The 13,931-nt window shown below is 35.9% G+C and overlaps 1 protein-coding gene across 6 annotated transcripts in view; it reads left to right on the top strand.

Annotated features, from left to right (window-relative positions):
• PCDH9 (protocadherin 9) overlaps positions 1 to 13,931 on the top strand; it is a 1,103,318-nt gene that overhangs the window by 708,767 nt on the left and 380,620 nt on the right. For 4 of the 6 annotated variants that reach the window (XM_043891813.1, XM_043891815.1, XM_043891812.1 and 1 more), the window contains one exon: positions 7,313 to 7,514. In XM_043891813.1, coding sequence (XP_043747748.1) covers positions 7,313 to 7,514 — 202 coding nt within the window. The remainder of the gene's footprint in view (positions 1 to 7,312; positions 7,515 to 13,931) is intronic. The other 2 variants (XM_043891817.1, XM_043891816.1) reach the window with 1 other exon arrangement.

Here is a 13,931-nt window from a genome sequence, read left to right as displayed (position 1 = left end):
CTATTTCATGCACTGACGTTGCTAAAGTCTGCATAGTTTGCAAGATATGAATGAAATCAAATTATAAAATAGGTAACACAGGTGCTGGTTGAAAGCATGCTCAGAACTATTAAGGAATAACTTAATAAAATTCTACTTTTTAGGAAACTGTGTGATACAGTTTTTGTCTTGTTCACCATCATATTCTTAGCAGGTATTAATAGGATGGCGTCTAGCAGATAGTACCTGAACTTCAATAATATAATAACCAGCTATTCTACCAGCTTAAGTGAGTTTATACAGACATAGCCATGAGAATTACAATTCAAGTTATGCGAACTATGGTGGCTCATAGGCAAATCCAGAGAACAAGGTAAGGGAGAGGTGTTTCAGGAAAAGGGCAGAATTGGGAGGAACTGTAATAATGAGAGTCTATTGGAAGAAGCTGTGAATCCAAAGTATGAAAGTTCTCATTGGTTGGGCTGCTATCCTCTCTGTTTGGCTGGGCCATTCAAGAGACAGAGACGTTTTGTTTCTTTCTTTTTCTTTTTTTTTTTTTTAATTTCTTTTTTTTTTTTAGTTGGAGGCTAATTACTTTACAATATTGTAGTGGTTTTTGCCATACATTGACATGAATCAGCCATGGATTTACATGTGTTCCCCATCCCGATCCCCCCTCCCGTCTTCCCTCCCCATCCCATCCCTCTGGTACTTTCCAGTGCACTAGAGAAGTTTTCAACTTCCCAGATAGTAAAGTAGGAGACAACTTCTAGTGGGAGATGTCGACAGGGGTCACTTTGGAGTAATTGACTATGAATGTGACAGCCCCTCCTACAGGCCTGCCCTACTTTCAGTTTTAGTTGAGGTTTCTTTAATGAATTATACAAATAGGTTCGCAAAAATTATTTATGAAGGGATAAATGAATAGTCCTTTTTATTGGAAATCAAATGAAACCTACATAAGTTCCTATTGAAACCTACAGAGACAAATCCCTTTACCTCACTTACTCATTTGAAATAAATGTAACAAATTCAAAGAGACTAGAAAATCCCTAGATGATTTCCAGCTTTAAAAAAGTACACACATTCTGCAATAGTAGAAACTTTTTAGCATAAGTGTTTCCAATCAAAAGGATAGGAGATTAACTCAATTTACCAGTAACAAATAATAAAATAACTCATTAGAAATTAATTATGTACTCAGAATTATTTCATTTATCACCAGTTGAAAAGTTCTGTATTAATTCTGTCCTGCAAAACTATTTCTTAGAGTCTTAGTTTCTTGATGAGAGTGCTCAAACATGAATGGGGAAGAACATATGTATAGTAATATTAGTTTCTAGTCAAGCCTGAGAGTGTTGAGTAATAGCAAATTAAACTGTAACCACAAATTGCTTTCTGGGTTGCATTTAATTTACCCTCCAAACCTCTATGAGTTTTACTTGACTCAGGATTTTATTAAGAGGAAGAGTACTCATTGATTTTAGATGGCAAGAAGCTATTGAGGAACTTGCTATTGAATTGAATCAGTGGTTTTAGCTGAACGTGTGTTATTTTGTCATTTAAAAATTCTTCTTTAGATAGCTTGCAACCTAAGATTATACTCTTAACTATTACTTTTTTTATTACTTTTAAATTTTAAATGGAAATATATTCTCTTAAAAATAAGAAAGGACAAAATGTTTCTAATTAATGTTTATAAGAAATATTTCAATTCAAACGCAGTTTACAATCTCCAGAGTTTTTTTAACCATTTTTGGTATGATTTTCTTTGCTACTTGAGACAAAATATATATGAAAATATTATTTCAAATAAAAAAGCTCCAGGAGTTGGTGATGGACAGGGAAGCCTGGCATGCAGCAGTCCATTGGGGTAGCAACAAATTGGATACAACTGAGCGACTGAACTTAACTAAACATGTGATAGCTTTAGTATAGTCAAAATAATAAAAATTTTAAATATCATAACTCCATAACCAAACAATACCAATTTAAATACTTAATGTATGCAATCATATATTAGCTTACACATATTCACACCTCAAGACACATTAGGTGGTGGTCTAGTTGCTAAATTTTGTCTGACTTTTGCAACTCCACAGACTGTAGACCATCAGGCTTCTTTGTCCATGGGATTTCCCAGGCAAGAATACTGGAGTGGATTGTCATTCCCTTCTCCAGGAGATCTTCCCCAACCCATGGACTGAACCTGAGTCTCCTGCATTGCAGAAGGTCTCCTGTATTTCAGGTGGACTCCTACTGAGTCACCAGGGAAGCACAAATGGTATAATCCAAGGCATTAAAAAAAAAATCAATTCAACTCAGTAAAATTTTTGCTAACCTGATTTTTACAGTTAACAATAGACTATCAGTTCAGTTCAGTCACTCAGTCGTGTCTGACTCTTTGTGACCCTGTGGACTGCAGCATGCCAGGCTTCCTTGTCCATCACCAGCTCTGGAGCTGGTGATGCCATCCAACCATCTCATCCTCTGTCGTCCCCTTCTCCTTCCACCTTTCATCTTTCCCAGCATCAGGATCTTTCCAAATGAGTCAGTTCTTTGCATCAGTTGGCCGAATTATTGGAGTTTCAGCTTCAGCATCAGTCCTTCCAATGAATATTCAGGACTGATTTCCTTTAGGATGGACTGGCTTGATTGGAACTCTCAAGAGTCTTCTCCAACACTACAGTTCAAAAGTATCAATTCTTCAGTGCTCAGCTTTCTTTATGGTCCAACTCTCACATCCATACATGACTACTGGAAAAACCATAGCTTTGACTAGATAGACTGGGCTTTTGTTAGCAAAATAATGTCTCTGCTTTTTAATATGCTGTCTAGGTTGGTCATAACTTTTCTTCCAAGGAGCAAGCATCTTTTAATCATGGCTGCAGTCACCATCTGCAGTGATTTTGGAGCCCCCCCCCCAAATATAAGCTCTCTCACTGTTTCCATTATTTCCCCATCTATTTGCCATGAAGTGATGGGACTGAATGCCATGATCTTAGTTTTCTGAATGTTGAGTTTTAAGCCAACACTAACAAAATTTTAAATATTGTGAATGATTTGGTTATATGCTATCATATAATTAAGTTACTTACTACACATTTCACCTTTTTCTACCATTTTGCTGTTAACAAAGGCACAAAGTACCTTCCTAGCAAATCTTTGTGCATGAGAATCTCTCTAAATTAATGGGACTTGGACTGTAGGCTTGAATGTGAGTCATTTATTGGTGAATAATGTCCTGTACCAGTAAGACACATAACAGAAGCATTAAAGCAATGATTAGTATTCTTAGGTGACTCATTCTCTCAGTGAATCTTAAAAAACAGCGCCCAACACAGAAACATGTGTATCTTCCCAGGGCATCTTAAATTTCTGCTCTCCTTCACACTAACCTATAAGAAAAAGTATTGTAAAAGTACTTGGTGATGTTTCTCAAATCTAACCAGTGTGATACCTTCCAACCTGCAAGATCCAGGACATTTCTGTATTTGTATGGATGGCCCTTTATTCTGGCATAGAGTACAGGGTCTCTGATGGAAGCTTAAAGTGGTCAGAAACCATACCAGCAGTCCAGAGATAAAATAACAATGATCAGCCTCAGTAATTATTGTTCCCATCTTACTTTTTCTCTAGCCAGCCTGGGACCTGGAGCTAACTTTGTCAGTGATAAATTAGGTACATAAATGTGACACTCAAACCATCAACCAGACTTAGCAAAAATAATAATAATGTTTCCCATGAGAGAAAATGGAAATGGTAAGAAATAGATTCAGGAAAGCAAAATATAAGTGTCCAAGCTTTGGAAAGTCTGAAGTAGTCTCATGATAGCATGTGTGTCCCAATTCAGTCAGGCAGGGTTTGACTATATTTATAACCCAAATTGGGGCACATTTCCATGGCGATAACCCAAAATCAAAATTCCCAGAGGCTACAAGTAAAAAGTTCTTTCTTTCTTTCTTTAAATATACAAACAATTACAAGTTTCTTGAAAGAACAGTGGGAAAACTTTCTTTGCAAAAAAAACCCTGTGTTCTAAACTGTTGATCTTCATTGTTCACTCTTATCCCAGAGCAGCTTCCACTCAAAAAGATTCTGGGCTGACATACCTATAGGCACAATGAGAGGCATGCCAAGACTGCAGTTCTCTTTCCAAAGAACAACACTTTTTCGTGGGTGAAAGTATTACATCTCTATAATTGCTAAACATTGATACCCCAGAGATTAAAAGAGAATGTGTAGATATGAATTTCAAGAATTGGGGCTTCCCTTGTGGCTCAGCTGGTAAAGAATCCACCTGCAATGTGGGAGACCTGGGTTCGATCTCTGGGTTGGGAAGATCCCCTGGAGAAGGGAAAGGCTATTCATTCCAGTATTCTGGCCTGGAGAATTCCATGGACAGTCCATGGGGTCGCAAAGAGTCGGACACGACTGAGCGACTTTCACTTTCACAGCTACTTTTTATTGAGTACCTACCATGTGTCATGTATTATATAACAAGAACACTTCTTATTTTATCTATTTGTACCTTACAATATCCACTGCTGAAGGCACTGCTCCATCCTTTTTACAAGGCCAAGAACTCCTTCAAAGAAATGGTGTCATTGCTCAGGACCAGGCTCTACAAGGCAAACACTCCCAGGCAGGAGGTCTGGTTCTGACTCCTTATCTGGTGCCCTTGGGCAAAACCGGAATAAGTACTGTAGTCTTTCATGACACCTATAACTCCTGTTTCTTATTGCAGAATGTATCCTAATTTTCCTTCATTTTAGTTTATTCAAACATTCTCCTTTTATCTACCTTGATAAGCCAAACATTATTTCACTTGCATCAATCATTATGATGATAAGTTTAAGATTGATTTGCTTGATCAATTTGCTTCCTGATATCATATCCATGTTGCAATTCTTAGTCCATATGCATCACCACCCCTACCTCCCATTAGACTGATAAATTGTGCACAATTTTGCCAATTAAGACTTAAACATCTTTGAGTCAAATTAATTAGGAAATATTTCCGTAAGCCGCAGTAGTTTAAACATTATATTACTCTAATTTACAGGGTCTTAGTGCAAATAAATTACACTAGATTTATATCTCTTATTCTCACTTATAAAGTGGTAAAGAAATATCATAGTAGAGTGTGTATCAGATGGAATTTAGTATGTTGTATTTGAAATAGTTTAAAAAACATATTTTCCTTTTTATTCTCAGTGTAATTATAGTACCAGTCTCTATACGAGTAGGTGCTCAATAAATACCAGCTCTACTGACTTCACTGTGAGAACTGATGGATTTAGATACAGCTGATGTTGTGGACTAGGGCATTTCCTAGGGGGGGAAAAAAAAAACTATAGTAATTAAAGCAACATTATACTTAGAAGAATATCACAGGTATTAATTTTCCTTTTTCCTTCATCTATGAAACAATTATTTTATAATAGCTTATGTGTGTCTTCCCAAAATGCTTTATGAAGGTTACAGAATCAATCAAATTGTTCCATTGTCTTTTGAGTTTTGACTTCTTTTCAGTTCTCTGAGCTATCACTAAGAGGGAGTCATTCAGAGGCACATCAAAGATACTTTAATTACTCAAACTATGGAAATTTTAGCAGCCTGTCACTTTAAAAGCAATATTTGACAATTATGTATTGTGTGCAGATGTTCACTGTCCTTAGTACTGTGTTTATTACAAAAGGATTCACTTAATATGCTCCTGGAGAAGGAAATGGCAACCCACTCCAATATTCTTGCCTAAATAATCCCATGGACAGAGGAGCCTGGGAGACTACAGTCCATCACACCACAAATTATAGGACACAATTGAGCACACATGCACAGGTACGTAATGAATTAAGTGAATACTGCAACAGAAATGGAAGATATTGGCGTTATTGCTTTTCCCTCAAGAGTTAGGTTCACGTGGGAGAACAAACACTCTAATAAATAAAATCAGTAGCATAGTCTTCCCTATAAAAGTAGAAATGCATTTCAGATATTAATTAGATATTAAAATTCAAATTTTGCTTAATATAGTGTAGCACTCTCTAGGCACATTTCAAAATCTACTGAGGAAGGAACAATGGTAGGGAGATAGTTGCGCTTGAAGCTTAAGTGTCCTACGATAGACTCAATTAGGACCATTTATGATTATAGTTTATGTGATGGTAACATCAGTTCATTAAAAATGTACTAAACTCTTAAATCATTTCACACAGGTGATTGAACAACAATACAGTGGTGTCAGCTCTTCTCAATTATGACTCTCAGCTGGATTTGAACTAGTGACTCACAGGAAATAGGCCATGTTCTATTGTCAGTCTATAAAAACTACATTTATTGAGTAGCAGTATTTCTACCTATAATATTTTGTCTCTAAATTTATTCATTTTCTTTGAAATGGATGCAATTTATAAGTTGTCTCTTAAAAAGCACAAATTTTGAGTATGACAAAATGATTATGCCATACATCTCCATATTATTTATTTATATAAATAATTATTTATATATTCATAATGTTATTAAATCTGAGCAAAATTAGTCATATGTAATGTGATATTGAAAGGTTTTTTTGGTTATCAAAGTAGAGTGAAAATTAGGTTTAGTCAGAGGTAAAGCATAAATTTACTACTCTCACATAATTCTGTCAGGCATAAAACTCCACCCCACACAGCTATAGATAGTCTCCTATCTCATACATTGCAGCAGCTAGAAGAACATACACCAAGAGAACTAAGCAGTGATATCTGCTGAAAGGCACAATTTTATCTTACTAAAACACTAAAATTTATTAAAGTAACTTTGGCAAATAGATGCCAAAGTAATAATCCAAACACCTTTCAATAGGGATATTCTATAACCAATGACTGGTGGAAAAATCAAGGCCAGTGGACAATAATGATTTCACTGCAAAAGCTACCTTTAAACCCTCAAATAAACACAATACTTGGTTATCCACAAGAAATGGAATGCCGTATTGCATTGTCTATGTATTTATTCAGATCTATGGAACAAACATTTGTGTATTCTACTTATTTAACTTTTGTATAGCCTTGACCACTAGCATTATATTCGTATATAATTTCAATGGTTTACCATCAGCTTTTTTTTTCTTCTCTTAAATTATACGAAATTGAAATTCTTTCTTGTATTTTGCAAGTTGGATATGTCATAGTAAGTGATAAATAATAGATGCTTGTTCCCAGATTTGTTCCAAGTATTTTTGACTTTGCCTGGGCATTGTGCTGTGTATTAAAGTTGCTTGCTTTGCGTTCCAGCCTGCGTCCTTCAGGAAGGATGTTAATGGCGTGTCCTGTGGTCTTCTTTGTAGTCGCAGCGCCGGGTTACCTTTCACCTCCCCGACGGCTCCCAGGAAAGCTGCAGTGATAGTGGTCTAGGAGACCACGAGCCGGTGGGTAGTGGAGCCCTGATCTCACACCCTCTTCCTCTGGTTCAGCCGCAGGACGAATTCTACGACCAGGCCTCTCCGGACAAGAGGACCGAAGCCGACGGCAACTCTGACCCCAACTCTGGTGAGTCCCCTTGAAAACTTTGCTTGCAGATTTTCTGGTTTTCTGCTGTGCCCTTGAATTTTAACAATAGTCCTGGAGAGCAAGTAAATGGACATTCAGTCATTTTTTGCTGCCTTTATTGTTTGAAATAGATCTAACGTGCTTGACGTATCGGCTGCTTGACATATCGACATTTCTATGGTGCATCTTTAGTTTATGAATCATGAAAAATAAAAGAAAAATGCTGCAGATATGATTGCAAGAAGCCATTTTTGTGCATGACATCTACATGTCAAAGATATTAAAATAGGAAGACTTTTTTACAGTTTAGAATTGATACAACATAGTTAAGTGGACATAGTCAATGATGGAAAAGAAAAAAGTGTCCTGTGGAATTCTGTTTAATAAGGACTTTATATGGTGACTGAAACATGTATGAAGAGGAGTGATAGTGATGTGAGGGTTTTATTTTTTATTTTTTACCTATTTTAATTTTGGATGATTTTTTAGTCAGTACACTGAAAGAGTGAAATGAGTGGGATGGGATTGGCAAAATCTTTTATTCTGCACAGACTTACACCCCGTGTTAGAAATCATTGTTCATTCCAGGTAAGCCCTGTGAGGGTACTTCTTCTTCAGCCTTTGAAAACCATCGGGGGCAAATGCTATACCTTTTTGGTCATGCTAGTTTTTTATTTCTCTCTAAAAATCACTACCTAGTTCACTTTAATTGAAAAAATTAGAAGTCTAATTTAATAATTGTTATGTCTAGCTCAAAGTAACAACCATGATTTCTGTTTGATTTGAATTGAAAATTTTTTCTTACTCAATCTTGGCCTGCTTCTAAATTGTCTATAGTGCAAATGGGGTTAGGGTAACTTTTTCATAATATTCTAGCTACTCTTCTGATTTCTTTAAATGTTACAGTGACTCTGGCAATTCTATGGTTGAAGTAGAAATACCAAGAGGAGGTAAAAAGCATGAAAGGGCTTTCTTAACTAATCCTATTGTGTTAACCCAGCATTAGTGTTCTCCGCCTACTAGAAATTTAAACTGATTCCTTGATTCCAGGGAAGTGATGGGTATCTTTTGTACATATACCCCCTTCTAAAGTGTGCCCTAGTCTCTGCAGGTTTTTCGGGTAGGTAGTTCTCTTCTCATTGGCATATACAATTACAATTGCATCTTCTTTCTGCTTAAGTTTTTCTTAGCCCATCTTTTAGGAAAATCTAAATTCCAAACCAGCTCTGGTCCTCAGTCTTTCCTGCCCTGTATCTCGGTCTAATAAGGAAAACATAAGTGCATTTTTGACTTCACATATCCAGAAGGTCAGGGATCCTCAAAGAGGCAACCAGTCCTCTCACAGCATTTGGGGGACCTGATTAAATATTCTCCTTAGATCTCTTGGTTCTGATTAGTCTAAGGACCATTAACCTAAGTGGTTCCGTGGACTCAGCTTTTCCTGGACTGTGTAAAGAGGTTGGATATGTAGGACAGTTCTTTCTCAAATGATTTCCTACTCTGAAACTTCCTCTTCTCCAATTTTAAAGCATCTTTTATTGCTATTAAGGCAAAGGTCCTGAAACTGGTTCTTGACCACCTCTTCTGCATGTGGCAGTGATTGACTCCTCTGGTCTTTGGGCCTTCTCCAAAACTGAGACAGGAAAAAATCCATTTTAAGCATACTGACACAAATAGGACTTGTCTATATAGTTCACCAGTTATTTTTACAGAAGTAAAGTTTTTAAAAATGTATACAGCAATATAGTTAAACTAAGCTGCCCTAGGCCAGGACTTTATCCAATATGTTTATTTTCTTAAACCTGGGAAATAGCATTGGCTGAGCTACCAAATGGGAGAAGATATGAGAGATTCTAAAGCTTGAGGTGGTAGGGGGAAATCCTTTCTGGTTTGCTCAAGAATTCTTCAGAGTTTTTAACCAATCCAGTCACATGGGAAAAAAAAAGACCGTAGGGAAGACACACCCTTGCATACTCTAACATTCAACTCAACACAGTTACTTCACTCAGGAGAATCATGGTCAGTGAAATGTGTTAAACCAGACCAGTGCTCCTTGATGGAGAATACATCTGTATTCGCCACTGAGAAGAAGGTGTCAGATAGGGGAAGAGGAGGCACTCAGAGGGCCCCGGGTGGCTAACACTTCTTTCCGGATCTCCTGCCTTGCAGGTGGATTCTTTACTAGCTGAATTACCAGGGAAGCACTTTGGCATTTACAGGGACTTTAATTTTAATCTCATTTGTAAATGTCTGGAGAAGAATTCGTTAGACCAGTCTAGAAACATTAAGAGATTCATAACTAAACAGTGATTCATATTGGGATAGCATTGTGATATATTATATAAAATCTGCGGTCATGGTTTTGTAATTAACTTTGAAAAATTTGTGGCATGAGATACAGGATAATTGAAGCAATAATCTTCACCGGTATTAATCTTGCTATGTAGATATAAATTGTTTCCTTTTTCTTCAGTGTCATTTTCTGTCTGCCTCTTGAAGAGTCTTCTCTTCAAGAAGGGCTTCCCTCAAAACTCAATTGGTAAAGAATCTGCCTGCAATGCAGGAGACCCCGGTTTGATCCCTAGGTTGGGAAGATCCCCTGGAGAAGGGAAAGGCTACCCATTCCAGTATTCTGGCCTGGAGAATTCTGTGGACTGCATAGTCCATGGGGTTGCAAAGAGTCAGACATGACTGAGTGACTTTCACTTTCACAAGAGTAATAATTTTATAGTGATCATGCAATATCCATATGAATTTGTATTATCTATAGTTATTATTGTATTGATATAGATTCTTAGTTTTTCAAATATAATGATTCTGAATAAAAGTAATTAAAATTTAGTACAATTTCATGGTAAATTTCTCATTATAGACTTTTTTTTAAAGAAAATACAAATGGTATCATGTGGAGGAGTTTTTGGAAACCTAAGGTTTAATATATCTTTGTTGTAATTTAGTCACTATCGTGTCTGACTCTTTGGTGACCCCATGGACTGTAGCCCTCCAGGCTCCTCTGTCCATGGGATTTCCCAGGCAAGAATACTGAAATGGGTTGCCATTTCCTTCTCCAAGTGATCTTCCCAACCCAGGAATCAAACCCCTGTCTCCTATTTAGAAGGTAGATTCTTTACCACTGAGCCACTTGGAAAGTCCATTTAATATACATTTAGGCTTTTATATAAACCTCTAGCAACCAAATAGATGATGTCTCTATGTTTTATACATTTCTGAATCCTAGAGCATACTTAGCCGACTGGCCCACAAGGGCACACACACATGCAGTATTTCTTGCACTAAGTTTTGTCAGCTTTTCTGCATAAAAAGATTCATCTTACTTGCAAATAGCAGAATAAATCATATTTCCTTAAAAAGTTAACTTATTAATGTGATCATGCACTCCACATAAAATTCAAAAAAACCATTAATTTATGAAAATAGTAAGGTGATTTTCAATCGAAGATTTTAATTTTTAGCACATATAACTAGAGTTATGAAAGAATTTCACTAAGTTAAAAAGAAACCAAAACAACTATGTGATCAGATCAGAAGCAGCTTATTATCACTAATTCAGAATTAAGTCCCATTGAGAAACATGAATAGAGTTATATTTTTTATCTAGTGTTTCTTTTAAATGCTAATTTAAAGGATCTTCTTCTATTTAATCACATACAAAATTTCAAGTTGTGTTTATGTTTTTAAAGCCCTGTCTGTCATATGCTTCCACTTCTACCTGGCTTGTGTATTAATAAACTGGTGGATTTCTCACTAAGAATACTTTTGATGGTTGGTGATATTAATGGGTAATATTTATTGAGGTCTACTTATGAATCAGGAATAATAGTAAATGTTTTAATGTGTTATTTATGATTCTACACCAATATTGCAAGTTAGAAAGTATTATGAAAGTGTTAGTCACTCAGCCGTGTCTGACTCTTTGTGCCAGGTTCCTCTGTCCATGAATTTCCCAGGCAAGAGTACTAGAGTGGGTAGCCATTCCCTTATCCAGAGGATTTTCCCGACCCAGGGATGCAATCCAGGTCTCCTTCATTGCAGGCAGATTCTTTACCATCTGAACTACAACTGAATTTCAAAAAAATTTTTCTAAAACTACTTTGCAAATTTCTAAAACTACTTTGCAATTAGATTGGGAAACAATGGAAACAGCGACAGACTTTATTTTCTTGGACTCAAAAATCACTGCAGATGGTGAATGCAGCCATGAAATTAAAAGACGCTTGCTCCTTGGAAGAAAAACTATGACAAACCTACACAACACATTAAAAAGTGGAGACACTGTTTTGCCGACAAAGGTTCGTATAGTCAAAGCTATGGTTTTTCCATTAGTCATGTATGGGTGTGAGAGTCAGACCAAAAAGAAGGCTGAGTGCTGAAGAATTGATGCTTTTGAACTGTCATGTTGGAGAAGACTCTTTAGAGTCCTTTGGACAGCAAGGAGATCAAACCAGTCAATCCTAAAAGAGATCAATCCTGAATATTCATTGAAAGGACTGATGCTGAAGCTGAAGCTCCAATACTCTGGCCACCTTATGTGAAGAGCTGACTCATTGGGAAAGACCCCGATGGTGGGAAAGACAGAAGGCAGGAGGAGAAGGAGACGACAGAGGACAAGATGGTTTGATGGCATCACCAGCTCAATAAACATGAATTTGAGCAAGCTCCAGGAGATGGTGAAGAACAGGGAAGTCTGGCATACTGCAGTCCATGGGGTGGCAAAGAGTCGGACATGACTGAGTGACTGAACAACAAAAAAGTTTGCAAATTTACCTGACTTCTCAGGTTATGCTTTTATTATTCAGAGACACCACCTGCAATATGCACGTTAAGACAGTGTGTAACACAATATAGTCATTACTGACATTGAGTTTTAAATTTGGGGGCATGGATCTCATTTTTTAAGAAGTTTGAGAAATGAAGAATATGAATTCTAAGATGTACAACTTGTGAAAGAACTACTGTGTCAAGGACTATTTGGCATTGCTAATGAAAATTTAAATCTTAATAGGACCCAACAGATCATACAGTATAAATTATTCTATACAGAGGAATAAAAAGGGAAGTGATTGGCTTAAGTTGCATAGCTTGTGAGTCAAGACTAGAACTCATATGTGCAGACTGTTATTTAGTGCTCTTTTCATTGAGACGATTTTTCTTTATCATTGTCCTTAAACCTTTACCTTAAAGAGAATCTGTGTGATTAGTTATTAGCAACTGTTTTTCCCATCAATCACTAAAGACTTTTTGCTCACCTTCCTATTCTCCTTGCATAATAGTTCCTGACATATAATAGGACAGCAATGTATATTTGTTGACTAAAAAAATAATCAATAGTTCACAAACACATGAAAATATAGTCAGACAAACTAAGTGTTCTATCAAGATAAAAACAAATAAACAGAAAAAAACTAGGAAGTACCACATCATGTTAACTGTGTGTGTTGTCTTCAGTTTGGAGTATTGATTTCTTTTTAATGGTCTATATTTTCCACAATTTTAATAATGTAGTCATAATTATATTTTTATTTGTAATTTTCATGGAAAGCATGCAATGCAGAACTGAGATACTCATTCTTAGAGTATCTTTTTCATCAGGTAAAAATTGTATTAAAAATATTATTTTCCTGTCATCCTTAAAGTTATAGGACATACATGCTTAGAAAAATTGAGAATTTAAAGTGATTGGGCATGAGATACAGGCCGTCATTTTGGAGAAGAAAAAATAAGCTTAATGAAATTTTGAAATATTCCAGAAAAGTCCAGAAGAAACATAAAGATGCTATCAAATTTCAGTCTTAAGAAATTGTGCTAATTCTAATAGGAAAGAAAAAAATCACTAACCATAACATGCTTTGGGAATTAAACATGAATTTGATCTTCTGGGAGCAGTATTTTATAAAAATAATTTTGTGAACTGTATTTATTATTTTTAAACATATACTGTGTTGAACTAATTTTATTGATCCAAAGAAAATTGTTCAGAGGTTTTGTTTTGTCACTTGCTGTGTTCACTTCCCCATGGTATTTTTATAATCAATTCATGATAATCCAATAATACTGGTCCCTGAGTTAATGAATCTAGAGTTCCTCAGAAAATGGTATAGAGAAAAGATAATCAATCATACTGTACTTTAAGAGGAAAAAAGGCAACAGAAGAACAAAATTGGATTTTCTTTATGCTATAAAGGCTTATTTATGCTTCTTTAGAGCTTTATTAAATTTATTTTTCTAAATAAATTTAGGAATTTATTTGTCACTATTTTCCCCTTAAAATCTGAGAGGTCAGAACATTTTCTAGATTAAATCATCTAGATTACAAACCAAATAAACATCTACCCATCTCTTGTGTGTGTGTATATATATATCTACCATATATATTCTATTGCTAATTGCCTCCAGCTT

This window comes from Cervus elaphus, chromosome 30, assembly GCF_910594005.1.
Source record: "Cervus elaphus chromosome 30, mCerEla1.1, whole genome shotgun sequence".
NCBI lineage: Eukaryota > Metazoa > Chordata > Mammalia > Artiodactyla > Cervidae > Cervus > Cervus elaphus.
Note: the sequence above shows the minus strand (reverse complement) of the source record. Positions and strands in the feature narration are given on the sequence as shown.